Source organism: Embiotoca jacksoni, unplaced genomic scaffold (assembly GCF_022577435.1).
Source record: "Embiotoca jacksoni isolate LCO1_2020_lvr unplaced genomic scaffold, fEmbJac1.0.p SCAF_20, whole genome shotgun sequence".
In the NCBI taxonomy this organism is placed as follows: Eukaryota; Metazoa; Chordata; class Actinopteri; family Embiotocidae; genus Embiotoca; species Embiotoca jacksoni.
The window spans coordinates 5,498,864-5,522,500 of record NW_027185341.1 but is presented as its reverse complement, the minus strand read 5'-3'; the positions used below and the strand labels follow the sequence as shown (position 1 = coordinate 5,522,500).

The 23,637-nt window shown below is 44.3% G+C and overlaps 1 protein-coding gene and 1 long non-coding RNA gene across 2 annotated transcripts in view; both read right to left on the bottom strand.

The window, feature by feature from the left end:
* raraa (retinoic acid receptor, alpha a) overlaps nucleotides 1-17,809 on the bottom strand; it is a 77,400-nt gene extending 59,591 nt beyond the window's left edge. Inside the window, exon 1 of the mRNA XM_069155894.1 lies at nucleotides 17,373-17,809. Coding sequence (XP_069011995.1) covers nucleotides 17,373-17,526 — 154 coding nt within the window. The 5' untranslated portion in view covers nucleotides 17,527-17,809. The remainder of the gene's footprint in view (nucleotides 1-17,372) is intronic.
* Nucleotides 17,810-17,812: 3 nt separating this feature from the next.
* LOC138202130 (uncharacterized) overlaps nucleotides 17,813-23,637 on the bottom strand; it is a 64,304-nt gene continuing 58,479 nt past the window's right edge. The window contains exon 4 of the long non-coding RNA XR_011178629.1: nucleotides 17,813-18,203. This is a non-coding gene — a long non-coding RNA (uncharacterized lncRNA). The remainder of the gene's footprint in view (nucleotides 18,204-23,637) is intronic.

Here is a 23,637-nt window from a genome sequence, read left to right as displayed (position 1 = left end):
CTCCTGCCCTAATTCTTGTTAGCTTTTTAGCGTATGTGTGTGTGTTTGGTGGGAGTGGTGGGTGTGTGAGTAGGAGCAGGTACCCGGGAGGTTGAAAAATCGTTGGGAAACAGGCATGTGGAGTGAGTGTGCACTGTGTGTATGCAAACGTGTGGGTGTGCATGGCCAGTGTGAGGCCTCAGGGTGCTTACTGAAGCAGGAGGTGGGGGCGCGCGCGTGTGTGTGTGTGTGTGTGTGTGTGTGTGTGTGTGTGTGTGTGAGAGTGCGCGCGCGTGTGTCAAAGGCCAAATCCAATCATGATGCTGCATGATCCGATTCCTGATGGTCAGGCAGGGAGTCACGCCTCCCATGGAGAGGGGAGCCATGGGGTAGCTGACATGTGATTGGTGGGTATGTGGCCTGACACGCAACACACAGGCACACCGACACTCCTGCAGCGCATGCCTGAGTGCCTCTCCAGGTTGGGTTGAGATCCAGCCTGATTGGACCGCGCGTGACGCCGTGTTAAGGTGCAGTGTGGGTAAAAATAACAAAACAACAAAACAAAAAAAAGTCTAAAGTGAGGGGCGCCTGCATGTGCCTGTGAGTGTGTATTCTTGTGCCCAAAACACAAGCAGCCCAGAGGTGAGTCCCTGCGCCTGAGCAGCTTCGTGAGCAACACTCACAGCAGAGACAGAAGGAGGAACAGAGCGCCCCTGCTGACACTCTCAGTGGGCTGACACAGAAAGCTTGTTTGGGGACATTAAATCTTAATACACGCGAGCGCTGGGGAGGAGACGGATGAAAAGAGAAAATGAGAGGAAGAAAGTGAGAGTCTGAATCCAAGGTGGAGGCAACATAATAAAAAAAAAAAGAAAAAAAGGAGGGGTTGTGTGAGAAGATGCAGAAAAAGAAGAGGAGGGAGAGAGAGGGGAACTCCTGAGGGGAAGGAAGGAAGGATGCTGCGAGGGAAAAGAAAATTCTTTCCCCTCTAATCCACAGGGGGATAGCCTGGGATGCCAGAAAAACGTAGCGCGGCACTAAATCAAACCGGTTAAATCATCATGTGTTAATGACTCCGTTAACCCGCTTCGCCCCCTCCCTCCCTCTTCCTTTCCCCTTCGCTAAAAGCCTGTACAGAGGCTCTGTCATCCCCAATTCATCCTCTCGGTCGACAGAGACAGAGGACGGCGAGAGAAGGTAGAGGGAGGCGGATGATAAAAGGCTCTGAACTCTCTCCTGAGACTCTTTAATAAATAGTTTCTGCCAATAAGATCTTAGTTTGTCTGCGATATCAGCAGCGTTCCTTCGTATCATTATGGTCCATCGCTGTGTAGCTGTGACAGTCTGGCATCCCACGTAGGCTAGTTAGCGTGCTGCAGAGGCGACAACACCGACAGGAGCGTCTCTGCTCAAGTGCAAACCATGACACGTTGTTAGCTTTACTGGCATGTAGCTGTATGCAAGGATAGTTCACACTTGACATGCTCACTGTAGTGCACTGTTGTTGGTTGATTAACAAAGCATATTGAAAGTGGGTTTGGATGTACTAATGTAGTCCGATTGTACTTGTACACGGTCGGATACACACCGAGATGAACATGACAGCGGATGCGCGTTTTTGTTTTCATATTGCATTGTTGGACATGTTCATACATGTTTGTTCTGCACACACGCGGTGCTTTCCTGAATCTTTTTTTTTAAGTCGTTATTCATATTGAGAAGTAGCAATTTCGGTGGACAACTAAACTAAACAGAACTTACTACTGCTACAAAAACTCAGTCTGACAAAACATGTTTATATAATGCAGGTTTGATGATTTGCGATAAATTCGACTTCAATGTCAAATACGAGAGAAGAATATTCTGAGCCTGCGTAGTGAGCTATTTCTCTATTGGGGGCAGTGAACCGAAAACAAAAACAGCAGGCAATTATTTATTAATTTAAAGTTAAGTCGAAAACTCATATTTGATAATACTAACCAAACGTAAAGAAACCCATACGTATCCGCCATTGTTGCCGTTATCGTTGTTGTTGCAGGCGCATGCTCATTTCACAAAGCAAGAATGGAAATGCACATATTGAACAGCAACGTTACAGTTTCCAAAACAGTAACTCAAGTCCATTTTTATGATCAGAAACAATGTTTTGTGTGTGAATAAGGCCAAAATGTGGAGGAAAACATCCATACGAGTGGCCCCGTTTTACTCTGCCTCTCTCAGCTGAGTGATAAATGCTGTCTGTTGGCCATAAATCCAGGGGGAGTCCTGACAGGCGTCCCAATAAAGCGCTCTATTTTCTCCCTGTTTGCTGGGTTTGTCAGGGGCCCAGAGGAAGTGAGATAACATTAGGAGGAGGAGGAGGAGGAGGAAGAGCAGGAGGTGGTGGTGGTGGAGGAGACGCAATTTCATCGACGGTGTGCGCGCGCGCACACACACACACACACACACACACACACACACACACACCAGCATATTACCCCTTGCATTGTGTTTTTGCAGTGCGATTGCCACACTCTACCATCTCTGTCATATAAGCGTCTGGGGAAAATAAACACTTCGGTTTGCTTTTAATTAAATTTAATCCTCCAATAGTAAACCTGCTTGTCACATCAATGGTTGGATGCAGAGATGTCTGATTGGCTGCCTAATCTCACGGCAGACGCTTTCCCCAGGCTTTAAGGGCCAATCAGATCTTCTGAAGGAACGTTCGGCCCAAATGCAAGTCGAAATGTAGATGCTGTGTGACAGCATTTTAAGTTAATAAGGAGGTGTGAAGGGGCATGTATAGGTGCAAATTCACTTTTGGTGAATCTGTAATCTCTCTCAAGTACTTCCTCCTCATCCTATTCTTCTCCCTAAGAGGGCACACCAGACAACAGTCCATCCAACTTTTCACCTGTCTCACAAAACTCCTTCAAGTCCTTCACTCTCTCACGCGCTTGAATTTCACTGCTGCCCCATTTCTCTCAAACACCCTCACCACGCTCCGTCTCCACCTCTTTTATCTTTTCTTCATTGACCGATGGTTGTGAGGGGCTTTTTTTTTTCTATCACTGCAGGCTAAACCTGCACTTACACTACACAAAACATAAAAGCATGAAAACAGCTTTAATTTATAAAGGAATGACATCCTGAAGAAATGAGGACAGAGAAAGAGGCAGAAACCAAATGAGCTATGGAGTCAAACGAGAGGCTGGAAGACAAGAGAAAGCAAGAAAGCCTCAGTTCTTAAGAGGATTCCCACCTGGTAGCAATTTAGGCTGGGCCTGGTAAAGCAGGCCCGGGAAAGGAAAAATAATGTCTGTTGGGTTAGTGGTTTCATTTTTCAATCAAATAAATCACGACCTTACAGAAAATAATTTTTGTCTTTTAATGGCCTCCCCAGCGTTTGAAGTTCCTCAAGGGACAGCTGGCTTTGAAGTCTGCAAGGGGAGGAGCGAAACTTCCCCTATAGTGTGTGTGTGTGTGTGTGTGTGTGTGTGTGTGTGTGTGTGTGTGTGTGTGTGTGTGTGTGTGAGAGAGAGAGAGAGAGAGAGAGAGAGAGAGAGGGCATTCATTCCACTGCCTCCTCAACGTCCTGAAACACAACACCTGAGGTAGTTCTGACAAAAGGCAACCAAAGAAGAAACCAAATCACTACAAACACAAATATCCAGAAAAACAAATTCCTGTCAAAGACATTAAAAATGTGTCATTCTGAACCGCTTTTGAGCTGCCACGAGAATAAGTTTCTTGTCATAACTTCATAAAAGCAAGCTTCAGAATGATTAATGATTTTTAAAATGAGAAAGAAAATACTCCCAAATTACGATGAAAATTTGAGAAGGAAAAAGACTTTGGAGTTGGAATTACCCGGATTCACTTGTTTTTAGATGAGTGTGAGATGAAATGATTAATATCAGTCATATCTTTATAGTGCTGTAGTTGTAAGCTACCACCAGCAGCAGTGTGTGTGTGTGTGTGTGTGTGTGTGTGTGTGGGAGGGTTGGGGGGCAGCTAGCGTGAAATTGTCCACAAGTAATAAAATTCACCTATCATTAAGCGTGTAGTGACGTGGTGAGAAGGTCAGACATTTTGGGACATAACAAAAACAGGACTTTCACCTGGACAACCAGTGTTCAAGTCCGTTAAAAAGCTAAAGTCAACATGGATTAGTAACGTAAGTAAGTCACTTATATAACATATTTAACTTACATAATGTTTGTAACGTTACATTAAGCTCCTGGTTCTAACCCAAACCACGATCTTTTCCAAACCACAAGAGTTTTGGTGGCTAAACCTAAAGCACTTTACTTTTCGTGTCAAGGCGAAGCTAAACGTGACACTGACACGGTGTCCTCTAGTGGAATGGCGTGTGTATTACACGCTTTGGTGCGATACAGGGTGATACCAGCACATCTGAAGCTCAATAATTAACATGTTATATACAAAAGAATCACGAGGCGGTCTAGGAGTAATTGAAAGGCCTCAATAAATATTCCTGGTTATAGGTCTATTTACAAAGACTCTTTTCTGCTCCTGCAAAAAGGCCCAAACGCACAAACTTCAGCTGCCTCGGTGTTGAATCCACACACAAAGTAAGAAATGCAGAGACGTGCATGCGTGCGCACAAAAACACACGCTCAGGCACCACAAGGGAAAACTACGTCAGCTCCTGGGCACACAGTACAAGCAGCCACACCAAACGTGTCGACAGACAGACGACTACCTTCATGATAAAGACTTAAAAATATTCCCCTCAAAACGTTTTCCCCTGGAGCTCTTCCACTACTTTCCATGTGTACCTTCGGTCCAAGCGATCTGGTTTTGACATAAAGGCTATTTTTCAAAGGTCTGAAAGAGACGCCGGCTTTGACAATATATCTGCCAGGGCTAATGCACTTCAGAGGAACACTTATACACTCACTGTCTGTGCACTGTTCCTGGTGTGTCCGTGCTCAGCCAAACCAACGGGGACAAAGACAGACAAAGTCACACAGGGGAAAAAGAAGGAGTGGGCGTTTCCCGGACTTAATCAAATGCTAAAACACACTCACTTGTCTTGCACACACCCATGAGAACCTTAGTATAATATTTAAAACGACATCATTTCCCAGGTCGAACCGGCTCACGCGCACAGTGTACACAGCCTGATTATCAGCCCTGTTTTAAACTTAGTCACTGAGGAGGGTTTGTAGTGGTCTGAGAAAGGGAGAGGAAGAATCAAATTCAGGAAAGACAGACAGACAAAAGCAGGCTGAGGAGGGAAAACAAATCCAGTGAAAGTTTACGACAATGAAAAGATGAAGAAAGATGACTCGAGGGGGAGAAAGAAGAGGATAAAACACGAAGACGGAGCGACTGAGCGAGGTGGTGAGAGAGGGAGCTTGGCCAAGTGCTTACAGGAAATAGTCCTGTTTGATGAGTAAATATTGAATCAGCAGAAAACCCATCTCTGACTCCACCTGACCACTCCCTCCCTGTGCTCCTCTCTTTCTCAGTGTTAACAGTAAACAGAGGCATTTTACCAACGTTATGAGGCATAAACACAAGCTTAGGAACATAACTGAAACTGCATCTGCACACTTGTCTGCAAAGACAGATCTGAAAAACTGAAAGGGTTCAAGTTAGTGGGGGATTGGTTGAATGGGGAAAGCTGAAAGTTAAAAAAAAAAAAAAAAAAAAAAAAAAAAATAACTCCCTACATTGTATTTTACTTCTACTACTAAGTCAGTGGTCATCTGTGTAAAGTGTGAATTTGCTCCGGATTCTTGGTGAGGGGTATGTCTGGGCCTGCTGCGATTTAAGATGCCTGCAGGGGCCCCTTCACTTCCCTCCTTCACTCTCTCCCTTCTCTTGATCTTTCTCTCTGTTGCTTGCCTCGTCTTCGGCCCCGTCTCTCGCTTTCAAAGAATGAGCGATTAGAGGGATCTGCGGGTCAGAGCGAGAGGTCTTGGGTTTGACCTTAGGTGTATAGTGTCGTTCTATCTCTTTTCTCTGTGATCAGTCACCACCGCCTCCCCGTACCTCCGAGATGACCTGCTTTACTCACTCAGAGTGAATATACAGTATGTGTGAGTCAGAGTCTGTCTGTGCCCACTTTAAGAATAATTTAAGTTTATTACAGGTTTTTTTTCCATCAGTTCTCGAGTAGTCAAATAATCAGGCAGGCAGCAAGCCAACATTTTACCCTAAATATCTAAACTACTTCCTTTTTCATGTTAAACTACAAGTGAACAAATCCAAAATCAACTATAAAACGAACAGACCACATACGATAGATCAAAGTAGGTTTGTCCAACCAGCTGGTTGGTTTCAAACCTCTGTGATTGTCTGTGAGTTTGTGTTTCTTGGCCTCTGTATAAGCTCTCTTTCTAGCAATGCCGCTGCATTTGGAGATATAAATAACTGACTTGGCGATTAATAATTAGGACTGGAACTAACCATAGTTTTCACAATCCATGAATCTGTCTTTCTTGATAAATGCATTAGCTGTTTGGTTTCTTAAAATGTCAGAAAATGGTGAAAAATGTCGACCAGTGTTTCCCAAACCCCACAGCGCAGCCTAAAATGTCTCGTTTAGTTACGACCAACATTCCCCAACCAAAAGATATTCAGTTATTGTTTTTTAGGACTAAAGGAATGAGAAAATAATCACATTTAAGAAGCTACAATCAGAGAATTTCGCTGAAATGACAGATTAATTCTAATTCAACCAACTAATCGTTTGCTCAATTAATCATTGTAGTTCTAGTCATAATAGTAATAATAATAAAAAAAACAATAATATAGCTAAAACTATCTGAAAACAAGGGCAACAAATTGGTTTGAGGCTTGTTGTCTGATCACATCTGGGCATTTAAACTTGCGGGTCGTAGCATATTGTTTGACATTCGTACATGTACATACAAAAAGCGAAAGGAAAGGGCATATATCTGTTTGAATGTTAATATGAAACATCCTGACCCATTAAAGCATTCATCACTAAAGAATCGTGGTTTATTTGGTCTCTTCTGACCCTCAGAAGAGTTTTTTCAGATGACACACTATGATCTCCCCTGATTGCCTTGCTACAGGACACATTTGATCCGTTTCAGATTCTTCTTAAGCACACAGTTTACACAAAAACAAGCAGCTGATCAAAAGACTCCGCTGTTATTGTGTCATTTTGTGGTGCTTTGTCAAAATGTGTATTGTATAAGCCTTTCCAAGCAAAAGAGACAAGATCCGTAAAACCACTTGCTATTTGTGTGGTCTGCCGCAATTCAAATTTGGAAAAATCGAGTTGAGTGCACTGCCGTCTCAAGCAAGCATGTTTGCCGGAGTTAGGAGGCACGGAAAATGTTCTGCAGCCGTCTGTACAAGTACGGTCGGGGACCTGAGATTTTATCTTGGAAGTAGCTGATCAGTCAATGTCAAGGCTGGGGAATTCCTCAGCGACTCTATCAGATCGGACTACTCGCAACCATCAGCAGCAGACACGCTGCATTAAAACTACTCCAACAAGCACAATTTATTGTACTAAAAAAGTTTCTCATGTACGAGAGTACATGTACATTAAAAAGAATAAAAAAAAACCCTGCTCAGAATATTTCACCGAAGAAAAAGAGAATAATTAAGGCATAATCCATCCGGACACTCGTCTCTCACATTTGAGGCTGACTGGCGTCCCTCTGCTGCGAGTTATATCACTGGCGCTTAATTTTTTTTGTGTGAAATAGTTCCGAATAATTAGGTTATTGCGGTGAGAGTTATATTAAAACACAAGGGCAAAAATGGCTGCTGTTACGATCACGTTTCCTGGCACACGATTTTTGTGGCTGGTACGACTGCGTGAACATCTGTTTGCTGCACGAGATCAAATTAGGGGAATAATCAAGGCGTAATGTACCACCAGTTGTTTAGAAGGCCATTTCAAATGGAGGGCAAAGCTGTGTCACTAATCACATCCTCTCTGTCCGCATACTCGCATAACGTCTGTGAAATGGAGAAAGACGGGGCTGGATGATAAGAGGATATGAATGTGTGTGTCAGGGACAGAAAGTGAGGAAGGCTGAAAGAAAAAAAAAAAGAAAAAAAAAAGTCAGTGCAAGTTTCAGGTGCCTCTTAAACACTAATCACAGGCTGACGGCTTAACAGCTGGGTTGTTTTTTTTCCCAGATGAAAAGAAAAAAAGAGAGGTTCAGAATGATCACAGAGATCAGAGATTTAAAAAAAAAAAAAAAAAAAAAATGAAAGCAAAGCCACACTACTTTCAGGCCAAAGCGGATCCACGTACGACCAATTCATGAGACGGCTGTCACTCTGCGTCTCACTGTTAACATGGACACCGGTCTGCAGGGCAGTTCCACACCAGTCAGTGAGAAACCTGCGGACTATACGGATACGCAACAAATAATTACCAGATAAAAGTTCAAGCAACGTGCACACTTATTACAGGAAGACTCCAGGTCACAAACCGGTTAAAGCCCACATTTGCCAGTTGAGGTTGGATAGTGCAAAAAAAACAACCCTAAAACATAAGGACCTTTACTTTGAAGGGGGTTTCTGTATCCCAGTATCATGACAAGCTGCAGAAAAAGAGTTTCAGTGCTTCAGAGTTTATATGTTCTGCCAAGAAGGGTTAAAACGTGCAAAAACAAAGTCTCACCGCAAAAATAAATAAACAGCCCACAAACCTCTGGAATGCTAATGATGATCTAAACACAGCCCGATTCATTCTGCATTAGCTGTAGCCTATGGTACACTTTGCCTATAATGTGTTTTGTCACGAGTGCATTAGCTTCCCACTCTGAGGAAGTAATGTGCTAATGCTAGCAGACAGGCTTGAGGTTAAGTGTGGCCAGAGGCCCCTCAGAGAGGTGCCAGGAGAGAGCTGGTGGCCCCATAAGCTCTGGCCGAACAGAGCTCTCTTAGCCCCTTTGCGCAACACAGCTAGCCATTGTGCTAGGCTGAAAAAGCGCATTAGCCACTGAGAAAAGGGCTTTTCCTCTGAAACCCCCTTTGGACAACAAGCAAAGCTCTGCCTGATAATTCAATCACTCTCGGAGCTGTGCAGGGCCGACCCTCTTCGCAACCTTTCCTCACCACTCTTCTTTTCTTCCCTCCCTCGTCTCCTCCATTAGGTAACTGCCCTATATTTTACAGATGCCGTCATTCCTGCCGCTTATCAAAGGACAATAGAGGAATGATGCCTGTGAGAGAGTCATTGACATTTGAATGTATGCGGCAGTGTGAATTATGGCTGTGTGCAATGGGTAGCAAAAAGGGCATAAGAAGATAGAGATATAGTGTGTGTGATAGTGTGTGTGTGTGTGTGTGTGTGTGTGTGTGTGTGTGTGTGGAGAGGAGAGGAGAGGAGATAAAAGGAAAAAAGGCAGGGGGGCAGTATAAGAGTAGGTTGAAGGAAAGGATAGGACACTCATAGAGGGGAGTGTGTGTGTGTGTGTGTGTGTGTGTGTGTGTGTGTGGGGAGGGGGTTCTTATCGCTTTACCCTTGTCTTGACTTCCTTGAGGGGCCTTTGAAGAGAGCAGAAATAAAGATACATGCGCCGGCACATCAGAGAGAGATTTAGATTATGCCAGTGTTTACCCAACTGAGTGCTGCATGGCTGCTGGCGACAGCCTGCTGGTTTTGAAGTTGTTATGGCCCAACTGCAGCTTAAAGCGCTCGCTGCTCAAAATATAACCCCCCCCTCCCCCTCCCAATGCTGCAGAGACGGGTGTTCTCGCTGCTCGTGTGTCAGTGTGTGTCTGTATGCAAGTGTGCATGCGTAGTGCCAATTGGTGTAAATGTCTATGGGAGATAGCATGTGTCCTTGTATTCCTAATAGAGTGTGTGACGCTTCCCGCACGCATGTATGTTGTATATATATATATATGTGCGTGCGTGTTGCACTCCGAAAATGGAGCCATCCGTCGGATTATGGGTAGACAGACCTTTGAAAAGGAGGGCCTGTATTTACATAAGCAGCCATGGAAGGGGGGGGGATAAAAAAAAAAAAAGGAAAACCTGTAGAAAAGAAGGACAGAATGTGAGAGAGAGCGACAGAAAAAGAAAGAAGGAGAGAGGACGAGGGAAAGAAAGATGAAGGGAGGGAGGGGGGAGGGGGGGGGGTCGACCACACTTGCCAAGCCACTCGGGGATAAATCCTGTGGCTGGGATCAAGTATTGTGGGCAGGGATTTGGCCCTGGGTCCCCTCAAAGCAAATGGAAAATAACAGGCTGCAAGTAAATAGGTGGCATGGTAATGATAGCTCTGTCAAGTCCTAAGGTGGAGAGAGGGAGGATGGGAAGAAAGGGGGGGGGGGGGGGCAACGGAGAATGAGAGAGAGACAGATATGAGGGGAATGAGGAGACTGGGGGCGTGATGAACGAAAGATGAGTGTGGAAAGGTGTGATGGAGGAAGAGAAGAAAAATGGAGGGTCAGAAATAAGTGGAGAAAGAACAAGAGAAGAGCAGAAACCGGGGAAAGGGGAGTAAGGAAAGATGGAGAGGCCTGAGGGCTAATGGAGAGGGTGATGGGTTTTCTTGTGGGAGCCCCTGTTGGCAAAGCTTGCTGCCGTTTTGGCACTTGATGATTGCACGGGAGATGGGTGCTGCCAAAGCCAGTGTGTGTGTGTGTGTGTGTGTGTGTGTGTGTGTGTGTGTGTGTGTGTGTGTGTGTGCCTGGGGCTCCCACTTCTGTCACATCTGCACAGAAGGCTTGCAACTCTGTCTGATTCAGTCCCTCTCATATTTTAGCTTCCCCTTTCTCTCATAAACTTTGTCCATCTTCGCTAATATTTCCTGAGCTCACGTTGGTATCGATAGCTTTCCCGACCACCATGTTGGCTCTCCTCGTCATCAGGCTTGGGCGGTGTCCCTGCTATCCTAATGAACAACACCCCAGTGCATACTTTGGTTCACAGTAAAATATCTTCTCGGAAGTTGCTCCCGATCAGTAAATTCCCCACCACAAGCGTACAAAGACACACTAACACATACAGACTTCTTGTAACCTTGTGTCCTGATGCTGAGGTCAGGAACAGGAACGTTTTAACTACTGGAGCTTTAGTGTTGATTATGGCAGCACTGAGATGTAGTTTAGTGCAGGTTAGGTATAGATATATACAGTGTGTTATGAGCCTCCACAGTGTTCAGCTGAACAGTTCAGCATCTCCGTTACAAGTTCCGTTTGTATTGGTCGATTCCACACCTCATTTACGTCCGACCCTTAATGTAGCAAGACACAAAGTGAGGGCATGGAGGTCGAGGGAGCGGAGGAGTGTGTCAGATCTCAACTCTGCAAACAGCACTGAGTGTATTCCAAGGAAATGTCCCAAATTCATGTTTTTCCTCAAGGAAATATAGTCATTTTCTTTCACTTCAACTACTTTACAACAATGAAATAAAGCAATTGTTTACCCGTTTTGAAAGCATATTGCCGTGTAACTCTGTTTATGTGAATTTGGAAGTATAAATTTACTGGTCCTAAATATAAAAGATAAATGTGCAAAGAAAGCTCTACCTTATCCACTATAATTATATCAAAAATATATCAGTGCATTAATATCTTGTGAAAGGGTCGTTTGTCTTTTTATGGTTAATGTAATGTTTGTGTGTATGTGTTTGTGGTAAAAGGAAATACTTGTGTGTGTAGTGAAATAAACAGGAGCTGAATCATTTAAATAGTAGAAAGTTTAAAATGAATCAAATAAGGGGAAATCCACTAAATTGTAATCTGATTTAAAAGAAAGGACAAAGCTTGAGGTACCTGTAATGTGCCCGGGGTCTCAAAGCAACAGAGACAATTGCCTCTTTGAAAATTTAAGAATAGGACCGTCCTTGTGCTCATTTTTCAGCCTCCCACTGCCAAGCAGTTAATTAACAAGGTCATTAAGCTGCTCTGAGTGAGTGCTATGCTGCCAAGCTAGATGTGTTTTACACACCCCGTCTAATAAGCCTGCGTCCTCGCCATCAGAGTATCGGCACCCCTCAAATGACTTTCCAATAATGACAACCAGCTCCCCAGAGGTACTGCTTCTCTGTGTGTGTGTGTGTGTGTGTGTGTGTGTGTGTGTGTGTGTGTGTGTGTGTGTGTGTGTGTGTGTGTGTGTGCGTGTGTGTGTGTGTACACGTGTGTGTGCGTGTGTGTGTGTCGCTCTGAAGGAGCTAAATGGCTGGCACCTGGCAGCCTGATAGAAAAGGTGCAGCAGTCAATAGCAAGCATGTCTGCATGGTATCCACACTCGCTCTGGACTGCTGCCAAAGGCTAGCGAGGGGTTTGTCACTGTCATTATCCTTATCCCCACCACACATGCCTGCTGGATGTGAATGTGTGTGTGTTTCTGCCACCCATGGAGTGTACTGACATGCCCCCTTGATTCCTGCAGACCACCAGCGCAGAGAGGAACCACCTGTCTGTCCAGAAACCAGCGCACACACGCTCTGCCCAACATTACCATATTCATATTTACCCATGGTCACTGCATTCCACTATGGGCTGCTTAATGGGATGGGTAACACACACACACACACACACACACACACACACACACACACGCACACACAACCCTTCCTTGAGGTCTGAAAATATCCTTTCATATTTCTCCTACTGGCCCAGAAGTACATTCATAAATGCCATTTTTCTCCCTAATAAGTCAAAAGAGATGGCACTCGTGTGTGTAAGCCGTTGTAGCAAACGCTTCTGTACCGAGCAATTACTGTAGCTGCTGAAACAAGAGCGCTCTGTGGGGAAAAGCCAATTAGTCCGCCGTGGCAGCAGGTAGCAAGCCGGTTCCATTCATTATGATCCCTCATAACACTTTGCTAATGTAATAGCACAGTGTTAAAGCTGGTGACAGACAGCAGAAGGCTTTAATGATAATAACGGGATCAATAGTCGGGGTGTTATTGTCAGATACTTCCATATTCATACAGGCGCGTGGCACAAAGGATTTAATCGAAAACACTAATGAAAGTTGTGCGCGTCTGCGTTTGAGTGTGTAAACAGAGTGTGCAATACATGGTATTGGGTGTGGATATTTGGCTGTCTTCAATAAAGCAACGTGCACGTTTGTGGGTGTGTGTGACAGTGCAATCAATCCATAGAGATAATATTCAGTTAACTAATAAAGCTGCAGGCAATAAATGTAATATCAATATGTGCGACTGATCTTCTCCGGTGCGTAACCGAACATGATGATTTTCAGATAATGTGATGTGAGGACGTAACCCAGGAGGCTGCAGCTGAAGACAGAGAGACGGAGCTGCGTTGTAGGCCTAGATTAACCCTTCTGCTCTGCTTGGTCAAAATAATTGGTCTATTGTGGTTTGCCAAAGGAGGCTGAGGCAGAGGAGCTGGACAGCTCTGAGAAAAGGGCGGAGGAGGAGTCGAGTCAGAGGAAAGAGACCAGAAAGAAAAGACGACGGACAAAAGTCTCAACAGGATTTTGATGGCAAAGAAGTTCAGCATTAAAACAAAATGGGAAGGACTGGCTTCATGAATGTTTACGCAACATTATCCACTTCATGGACAACGCCCTTTCACATCTGCAGTTTATACCTGCATCATACATGATTAGACTGCAAGCATGTCGAACAACAGGAAAAGGTCAAAACCTATTATATGGCTGAAGCATCAATAACACGTTAGAGGGCTTTTAATTTGTAGTGGAAACAGGAAGTCATGGTATTTGGCTGACCAATGGTGACTTCATAATGCCAGTGCTGTTCTTTCCTCGTTCGCAAAGGCCTAACAGGATCAGGATGATTATTACCCAAGTCTCTACAGATTATCTTTCAAACTATATCAAGACGATCAAATGGGCAACAATTCATGGAGGAAAAGAAGGTCCACGCATCCGCGGTGTCCAACAAGGAGTAAATTCAGGCCCAATGGTGTAACTTTGGTTACCACCCACACACTCACTCTGACTGAGTCATTCAGTGACTGACTCTGGCCCTGCTGTTGCCGTCCACCCAAGACTAACAAAAATACAGGTGTATGAAAAACACATCCAGGTTCCAATCCAGCGGGAGGGATGTAAATGCATCACCTCACCAACCAACAAGTAAAAACCAGTTTCCAACACACAAGCAGTATTAGGATTCAGTTTTGAAATATATAAATGTATTTGCTTCCAAATGACAAAAGCAGTAATCAGCTATTTGTGTGGATAAAGAAATCACTGCCAACATACGTGTTGCATCTAGATTGTACATGTTTGTTTTTCACCCGATATGATGTGAATTCTTTTGAAAAAGAAATGGGAGTTACAATGAAAAGGTGTCAATCTGTCCGAGCTGCAAACATAACGAAGATATGAATCGGAATTACACTGTATGTTGTTGAACATTATTTTCTGGCCTTGAGAATTATAAGCAAGAAGGAAAAGCTCGACTATTTTCTCTGCGTAAACACAAGTCCACACAAACACACTCAGCAGTCGACACTGGAAGCTCTGCCGTGTTTGAAATCCATCAAGGACGGCGCTTGGCTCTCTTGCCTCCAATCTAACATTCTGTAAATCCCCACTGTTCAAGCTCCAAACAATCTCACTCTCTCCTTTCTCTCCTTCCTCACTGCTCGGCACTGAATGGAGGCTTAGCTGGTGTGTGTTTGTGTGTTTGTGTAAATATGTGAGAAAAGAAGTGAGACGATGGGAGAGAGAGAGAGAGAGAGAGAGAAATGATCTGCCAGAGAAGGGACGGGAGAAGGTGGTGTTTTACAGTGTGCGGAAGTATATGGAGGGAGGCGTGAGTTTCTATGGCTGTGTGTGTGTGTGTGTGTGTGTGTGTGTGTGTGTGTGTGTGTCTGTGTGTGTGGTACGCCTGCAGTTATCTGCGTGCGAGGTGGAGCAGGAGTGAGAGAAAGTGAGCCGACGTGAAGGGCAAAGATGGTGTTAATGTTGTGCTTGTGTGCAAGTGTGAGTGTGCACTCGTGCACGTCAGGAAACTGTGGTGTCCCTGGCTCTCCACTGTTTGCAGACAGGAAATGTTTGTCCGGGCAAAAGGGAAGAAATCTTGCATGGCAAACACTCGGGAGTGTGGGGCCACCCACACACACACACACACACACACACACACACACACACACACACACACACACACACACAGATATGCGGGAACACACACACACACACACACACACACACACAGATATGCGGGAACACACACACACACACAGATATGCGGGAACACACACGTGCTCGCAACAGTGTGAAAACAGGAATCTGGCGGGAGCTGCGGCCTCTGCGAGTGAGGTGGAGGATCTGGTATTGAGGAAGTGGGAGTGACTGGGTTGGGCACTAACTGTTCTTCACTTCCCTCCACGCTGACTGCCAAGGCGAACTCCAGCAGATAGAAAGTCAATACACTGACCCCCTCTGAACCTGTGAGCAAGGCCACAGTCTGCCAGGCCTGTCCACACTAATGCACACAAACTGACTGCACCTCCAACTTCATGGCTTTGGTTCATATTTAAGTAGCTGACGTTCATCGACGCTCCTCAGTCTGTGGTGAGATTCGGCGCTTGTATAAATACAGAATAATACTGTGGTGATCTGAGTCATAGTCAGCGGTGGTGCTGCGTTTACATTCATTCTACTTCATGATTCCACTGTACTAGATTTTAGAGTGTAATATTGTATTATATACTCCACTATGTACCTGTGCTGTACATCATCTATAGCTACAAGTTACTTTGATTATACACACAGTACATGGTGCAAAACTCTTCAATGCCATTAACATGAGTCAAGAGAATTTATGTCAAGTTCATATTTAGTGTGACAAAATGTCCTTTTTCTTTTAATTTGACTGTATTTCAGAATACGCTGCGAGAAAAAATATTTAAGAGTTGACTGGTATTGAAATGATCTCGCTGCTCTGGCTAATTTTTCCACTTGAACTTGAGATTTCTTGACTAGAGCCTGAGCGATATATCGGCCGACCAATTTTAATCGATTGATGTCGGTCTGTCACAGATATATATCTGGGGGTATATGTTGACCGATACATGCCGCCATGAAAACTTTGTTTGATAGAACATAATGCAGAAAAAGATGCTTTGGGTGTAACTTAGAAATTGCTCTATTTCTGTTTTGTTTTTTTCAATTCATAATTATTATCGTTGAGTGCATGATTGGGATTGTCTCCTGTGAATGTGTTGTGAGTTGTTAATTTTCTGTATTTTAAAGGTCCATCTACCGTGGTGTGTCGCATTGTTTATGCTACATACTTGTCCCTACACAAATAAACATTGAGTAAAAAAACAAAAAAACAATTACATTTACAGTCAAGTTTACAGTGTCAGTGCAGTGGTATCATTTTGGACAATAAAGTCGATACATTACCATCAGATTTTTTAGTTTTTTTTACTTCTTAATATTGGCATCAGTCCCAAACATCTAGTATCAGTTGGGGCTCTATTCCTTACAAATCATCCCATAAAATGGTGCTGACAGGTTTATGCACCAGTAACATAACAATGTAAAAGCAGCCACTGTAGAATCAATAACTACAACTTGCTGATAAGTGAGGTAAAGCTATCAATGCAGAACTTATATAATGGAGTATCATTATATGGTCACACTGTCGCTTTTACTTGAGTAAAGTATGTGTATATGCCTTCCACGAGAAGAACTGTTGTGGCAACAGATCTTCTCGTGCATAAATCAATACACCACAAAATTGCTTTTTATTTCCTAATGATAAAGTACTTTTCTCTGCGTCAGACTTATAAGCAGCTTTGCAAGTCAGTTCTGGAGCTTTTGATGGATCGCACAAAGGAGTTGTAGCATGAATTTTGGCTACAATGACTGTATTTGAGAGATTTATTTCAGGAACAGTTGCCAAATTTTTGTTCCCTAAATAAACAATGCTCCTTTCTGGCTGTCCTGCCTCATTTCCTTGTGATCTATGCTGATGTTCCCGTGTGTATATGTGTGTGCGAGTGTATGCTGATGTGTGTGGGTTTGTAAATTAAGGACAGCGCTAGAGGCAGGTGTGTGTGTGTGTGTGTGTGTGTGTGTGTGTGTGTGTGTGTGTGTGTGTGTGTGTGTGTGTGTGGCAGCTTCTATATGTTTACCAACACACATCTTTCAAACAGGGATGATTCAAACAGGATGAGATGAAAGTGTTCTTTTACCAGTAGACTCACAGGCACAAACATATGTACACAGACCACACACACACACACACACACACACACACACACACACACACACACACACACACACAGTAGGGGAGCTGTGCTGCAAAGCATGTGCCACATCCCCACAGGTAAACCAGGACACGCACAAAGAAAAGTAAATCCTCTCCCCACCTCTTCTCACTCAAAAAAAAAAGCAGCCGGAGCGAGACACAGATCCACATCTGAAACACAAACCGGCACAGAGGAAGCAAAAGTGGTAAAAGTTTACTCACTTGCTGGAGACGGCGTGCTGTACCCGCTGATGGGCAGTCCTGGCAGGGCCGGAGGCGACAGGCTCCCCAACATGTGGGGGAAGAAGTAGGAGTAGGTGGGCATGGGGAAGCCATTGAGGTGGGGGCCCTGCATCGGGTTGCCCTTTCCAGCCATGATGGCTCAGTCCACCTCGAGTCACGAGTAGAACAAGATGTACCAGAGCCAAATAGGAGTCAGTATGGATCCCTGTGATGATTTAATTCCCCATAGGGATGCCGGATCAGGAGTTACTCCAAAAAATTGCCAGGCCAAGTGTGTAAAAAATATCCTTAAGTTTGAAAAGGTTGTCCGTAAAATGTCTGCTGTAGATGTCACCAGGACAAATATCCTGTCGGTTTCGTAAATGTGTGTGTTGAGGGTTCAGTTACTAAGGAAACAAAGACTTAAAAAAAAAAAAAAAAAAAAAAAAAAAAGGAGACACGGGGGCAGAAGTATAAAGGGGGACTGCAGAGTGTTTTATCCTTCCTTTCTCTGGTATTGTGAAACGAGTTAAAAGGCCTTATTTGCAGGAGGCGTTGGAGGGGCAGGGAAGCAGCAGGGCCATTCCTTATCCCCAAGATGAAGGCAGGGAAAGAGACAGGAGGCAAGTTGAGTCAAGAAGGGGGGACTTTGATGGCAGCAGCCAGGAGTGGTGATGGGGGTGCTAGTGGTTTGCGATGCTTTCACACGGGCGCGTAGATTCACTCTTCCACTGCGGAGCACTCCTGGGGAATGCGCAGATCACATGATGCCAAGAGGAAGCTCCTCTCTCCTTGGACGGGCCCCCTTCTTTGCAGTTGTAAAGTCTCTGCCTATGAAAAAAAACAGAAGGAGAGAGAGAAAGAGAGAGATCATTTAGTGCTTCAGTGACAAGGTAAAGAGATCACTTCCCTTTGTACTTAAGTGCTTGAGCAAAACAGTTCTTTTCTTTTGACGCTAATTAATGGTAATGTCTCATATGAAATGTTACAAAAACACCCCATCCGCCTTAATTATCTAATGGGGTGTTAAAACTGCGAAGAGAGCAGTGGGTGTGTGATGTCTCCTCGCTGCTCTGTGCGCTCATACACACGCTCATTAGCGGTGACAGGCTACAAATACAGTGGGAGGCGAGCCAAAACAGAAATGAAGAGAGCAACACAAAAGAAAACTTTGCTAATTACACCGGTTGCAGGAGCCAGAGGTGAAACCCAAGGCGCTGTTCGGGGACCACTGGAGATTTTTAATGCGGCGTTTAACTTCTAAATTAAGAACAAGACGTGAACACACAGACCTGTAATCACCACGGAAAGCCTGAGCAGACATGAGCGCGCTGACAACTATCCACCCGGAGAACACAGTGAACATAAAGTGCTACATTTGCATCACAATATAGAAGAGCAAGAGAAGCTATTTCTTCAAAATAGCTTGTCATTACATGGGCGCAACTTTTTTGTTTTTGTTTTACTGTAAAGACCTTCTTTTGAGTCAGTAACACTAAGAAGCACTGAAACACGCACAGAGACCTGAATAAAAGAAAGGAGTATGTGTTTTTGCATGAGCAGCGTTGGTAAGGAATGTAGCACTCAAGCATCAATCACACCGCCAACATCATGGATGAAGTCCTGTAAAGCGAGAGGGTTCAAGTCAGACATGTTGTTGCGCCTGTTCCCACTTGTATGATGTACATAAAGCACCGGGATATGACAAGTGAGAGGGGCGCGCTAGTGGCAGGCAGCCACGTACAAACGGGTGACAAATCTCAGGAAAATTCGACATTCAGTGTGTCTGCAAATGTTTGGCCAATCGGGAGACAGCAAAACGGCTTCCTCGATCGTGATCGAGCTTAAATGTGACAGGTATGAATTCCCTCACGGTATGTTCATCTGCACAGGTTCAGACTCAAATTTCCTCCATCGTCACTGGAGCAAACAGAAAATGTGTGTGTGTTTTTGCTAGTGTGAGTCTTTGTGTGCGTGTGAAGGCGAGAGAATGAGTTCCCAGACTGTAGTAGGAATGTGCGTTTTGAATGGGTGCGCGAGTGTGTATAGTTACGGTCATGTATGTCTAGCTCTGATTTGTCTCTTAATCAGATGGCTGGTTTTATGGGCTTGGCCTTCTATCAGCTGCCTTATTTTTATTTGCTCATTGCCAAAGTGCTCTGTGTCATAGTGAGCTGGTGTGTGCGGTGGTCGGAGAATGTGGGCTAAAGGGTGCACGTGTATTATGTTGAAAGCATGAACAGATTTATTTATTTTTAAAGCCCATGGGTGTTGGGTATAGTTTTATTTGCTTTTAAAGCCTCTGTGTTTCCTTACCAGCCACCTATTAAAACCAAAAGGGAGAGAGGAGTTACATACTAAAAATGGGCTTTAAGATATTAATTCTGGTTCCATAATACACGCTACTACACAACCATTACCATTATAAAACGGCGCCTTCATACACTCTGCACATTGGCGCAAGGTTGTAAAATGCGTCGGCATTGTCAAAAAATACACACTGAAGTGATATAAAGTCATATGTATTCTAATGCAATACCCAGAGGCCGTACACGCTGAACTGGGTCTTTCAATGAGGAACTACTGGGACTATGGGAGACCCGCAGGCTGGAAATGGGCCGCGTCTTTCACCATTATCATTACAGTGTCGAAAGTGGGCTCCATAAGAGGCGACTATGAATGACAAGTGGCATCTCTCACCATCGTGCGCTTACACCAGCAGCAACGTTGCTGTGGTGCACCCACACCTAAATCCTTTTACTGCTGTCACGGTAAATAGTCGGGGATAAGCAAAGCGGTGGCAGGGTGACCAGCTTTTCCTATACTTTGTGAGGAACGGCAATAGATCAAAGGCAGTCAAAATGTGTCACATGACTTTTGATTTGGGGTAGCGTTGTTTAAAGACATTGAGCTTTAATATAAAGGTCATTGGACAGTGAGCTGCCAGCACAGAGAGCATCTTACTCCTAAATTTAGGTATTGAGTTAAAGTAATCATATGTGATTCAAATGTTATAAAAATTAATGATATGAGTAATCTAATAAAGACCAAAAACTTAATTATTTTTCCTATTATGCTACAACCAAAATGTTTAAATGGTAAACATGAATAAAATTGACAATTCAAATGAAATCAACATCATAGCACCTGGTAATTACATTGTGTGTATCAGTTTCAATCAAGCAGCAACCAACAGTGACATCACCCATTGGTTTGTCAACTGCAATTACGAAGCCTCAAAATCGACTTTATGATAACCGCCATTTTGCTAGTTGAGAGCCGTTTGGAGCCAGAAGTGACCATGTTTGTACAAGCTGGGGAGGAACGAGCGGTGGATCTGACTCAATCTGATTGGAAACCAGAGGACACTATGCCCCGCCCTCCGACTGCGAAAACCTGACTGCACCTCATGCCTGTCAATCAAACAGACACACCGTCAAAAACACGGCTTTTTGTGCTCTAATTTCTAGTTAATGATGGGATTATTTTCACATGGACCGCCAGAAGACTAATATAAAGGAGGGATTTAAGCAAGTGACACCATGACAACTTGTGAAAAAAATGTATTGACTTTGGAGCCAACCCTTAGTGGCCCTCTGTGATTTTTCAGTTTAAAGCAAGGCCTCCCTTTATCGACCCGAAAGCTACGTCCACTATTACATACAGTCTATAGTTTAAATGTACCTCTTACGTAAATCTCAAAATTTTGATGAATCTCACTCAAATTTAATATACAGATTTGTGCATAAATTCTTTGTATAGGAGTGTTTTTTTTTTTGTTTTTTTTTAATGAGACCCACATGTCTGAAGCTGCGAGCTGAAAAACGTGTTTGGATGCATTTAAGCAATGTCTGATTGATGCAGCTGAAGCATTTCAAACACATTACACAATAAGTACTCCTTTTTGCAGTCATCCATGCATGCCCAAGCCTCAGCACTGTTGATACAAGCAGAATGTAGCCGAGTACCTGTATAATCCCTCTGCCAACGGTAAGGACAAAACACACACACACACACACACGCAGAGGCAAGAAGATCAAACACACACTACTATACGAGGAATCGAGACGCAACTGCGGACCTGTATAATCTGCCGTGAAAACTGCACACGTAACAGCAAAGCTGAGTAAAGCTGCTGACACGCACTGCACGTCCTCCTTACTGTCAAAGTCGACAAACCAATGGCAATTTCCACAAACAGCTGTGTGCTCTGATCCGGAAGGGAAGGCTGCAGTCCTCACAAACAACAAACACTTGCAGTATGTGCGCGTTCATATGAGCATGCATATGTAAAGTATGTCCACATGGGAGCACGAACAGAAACCCATAATTCCACGTACTCCAAGTTAGCTCCTGCACGTATCTCTTTTCGCTCGCTCTCCTTCACACACGCGCACGCACACACACACGCACACACACACACACACACACACACACACACACACACACACACACACACACACACACACACACAGCTCTCTCCCCCCGGAATCGTCAGCGGCAGGTGCCTCCCGTCGTATGATGCATGTGCGCTGTGTGCCGCGGCTGACACAGAAAGGTCATTGATAGGAAGAAGATGAAAGGGGAGCGGTTGTGTGCATAATGCTGTACAGTTGCTGGTCTTCATCGCACTGCTGTATGTACTTGTACCGTCGAAGCCGGTTGCGAAACACGCGAGTACAGACACCGGAGATGACAGCATGAAGAGACAACAAACATAACAAACAGGTAGGGGAACTTTCTCTCTGCGTGTGCACATGAATAATTTTGTCACACATTTGCTTCCTGCATTTAGAGCTGGAATACGAACCGTCGGAGAATAAAAATGGAAAAAAAATGCAGCAGTCTAAAATTAAGCCACGATAGTGGAAGCCTATAGAAATGCATAGGGACCCTGGGGCCTGCTATCAAGCCATTGATGTGCATCTTTTCAAAGATTTTCTAAGAATTCCACATCTGCCAAACTTACACTTACAGCTTCACTTACAGTAAAAGGAAAAATAATCAAACAATCCGGGTCAGTTGATCTCAACTCTTTGGCATCTAACAGGCAGCGAGAAGGGAAGGGTTAGAGGTCACGGGACATGAGAGACTGTAATTGGTTGTGACAGCAAACACTGAATTAATAATCAGAGAAAGCAGCAAATGGCAGCGGGAGGTCAGCGTGGACGGGCAGACCACGCAGGCTAACACAGCCACGGGGGATGGCAAATGTAACGCATGACATACAGAGACGCTCTGGTGTGTACATGTTAAGCGCACGCGCACGCACGCACGCGCGCGCGCACACACACGCACACACACACACCAAAGTTCTTTGCAAAGTTCAAAGAGGTCATGATGAAAAGAAAAATAGCCACCGGCCTAAGATAAAGTGTGACTCTTGACATTATATTAAACACTGACACACACACACACACACACACACACACACACACATCTATAATCTATATCTCTCCTGTTGACCGATTATCCATGCGTGTGCTGCTACTGCTACACATCCGTGGCAGCTGGTGGTCAGTGGTAGCAGTAATGCTATTTAGTTCAGTGGAATTAGCCACTTGTCATGATAATGCTACACAAAGCCTGATTATGCAGGATGGCTCTTTCTAACACAAGTCAGTCATTATGTCATAATGAACAGCTTAGCGTCTCTTTTTTAAGGGAATGATACTGCTTTGTAGCTGCATTATACAAGTCGGAGTGTAAACCTGCACCGTACAGTGAACTGATCATTATGGGAATTGTCAGAGCTGTGTGGTTCAGTTTACAACAGCCTAGGGTGACAAATATTGAAGAACAATAAACACAGCATCAGGTCAATTGATATCATGTTGTTATATGACCCCTACTAACTTTGTTACTTTGCTGTAGGCTTGTCGTTGAAATATGGCCAATAACCTGCTGTTGAAGTGATAGAAGAGGTGCTTCATATTTACTTCGATATTTCCACCATGAAGACAAAGTTTTTCACCATTTACGATTCAATCAGATGACTCATAATTTCACTGTCACGGGCTAAACATTAAATCCGCATCGATTTGTACAAACCCTCCCTCCCCCTTCCACAGGGACGGCTACAGGCTGTGAGCTCAGAGTGGATGTGGGTTAACAGCGCAGAAGGGGGCTTGGACTGCAACCTGTACGGCTTTCTGGTGGTACACGTAATGGCAGTCGCTCAAGCACGATGCATTGAAATATTTATGAGGACAGCAGCGTGGGTGGATGTACACGTCAGAAGTGAGACGGGATATTGTGGGAAGCA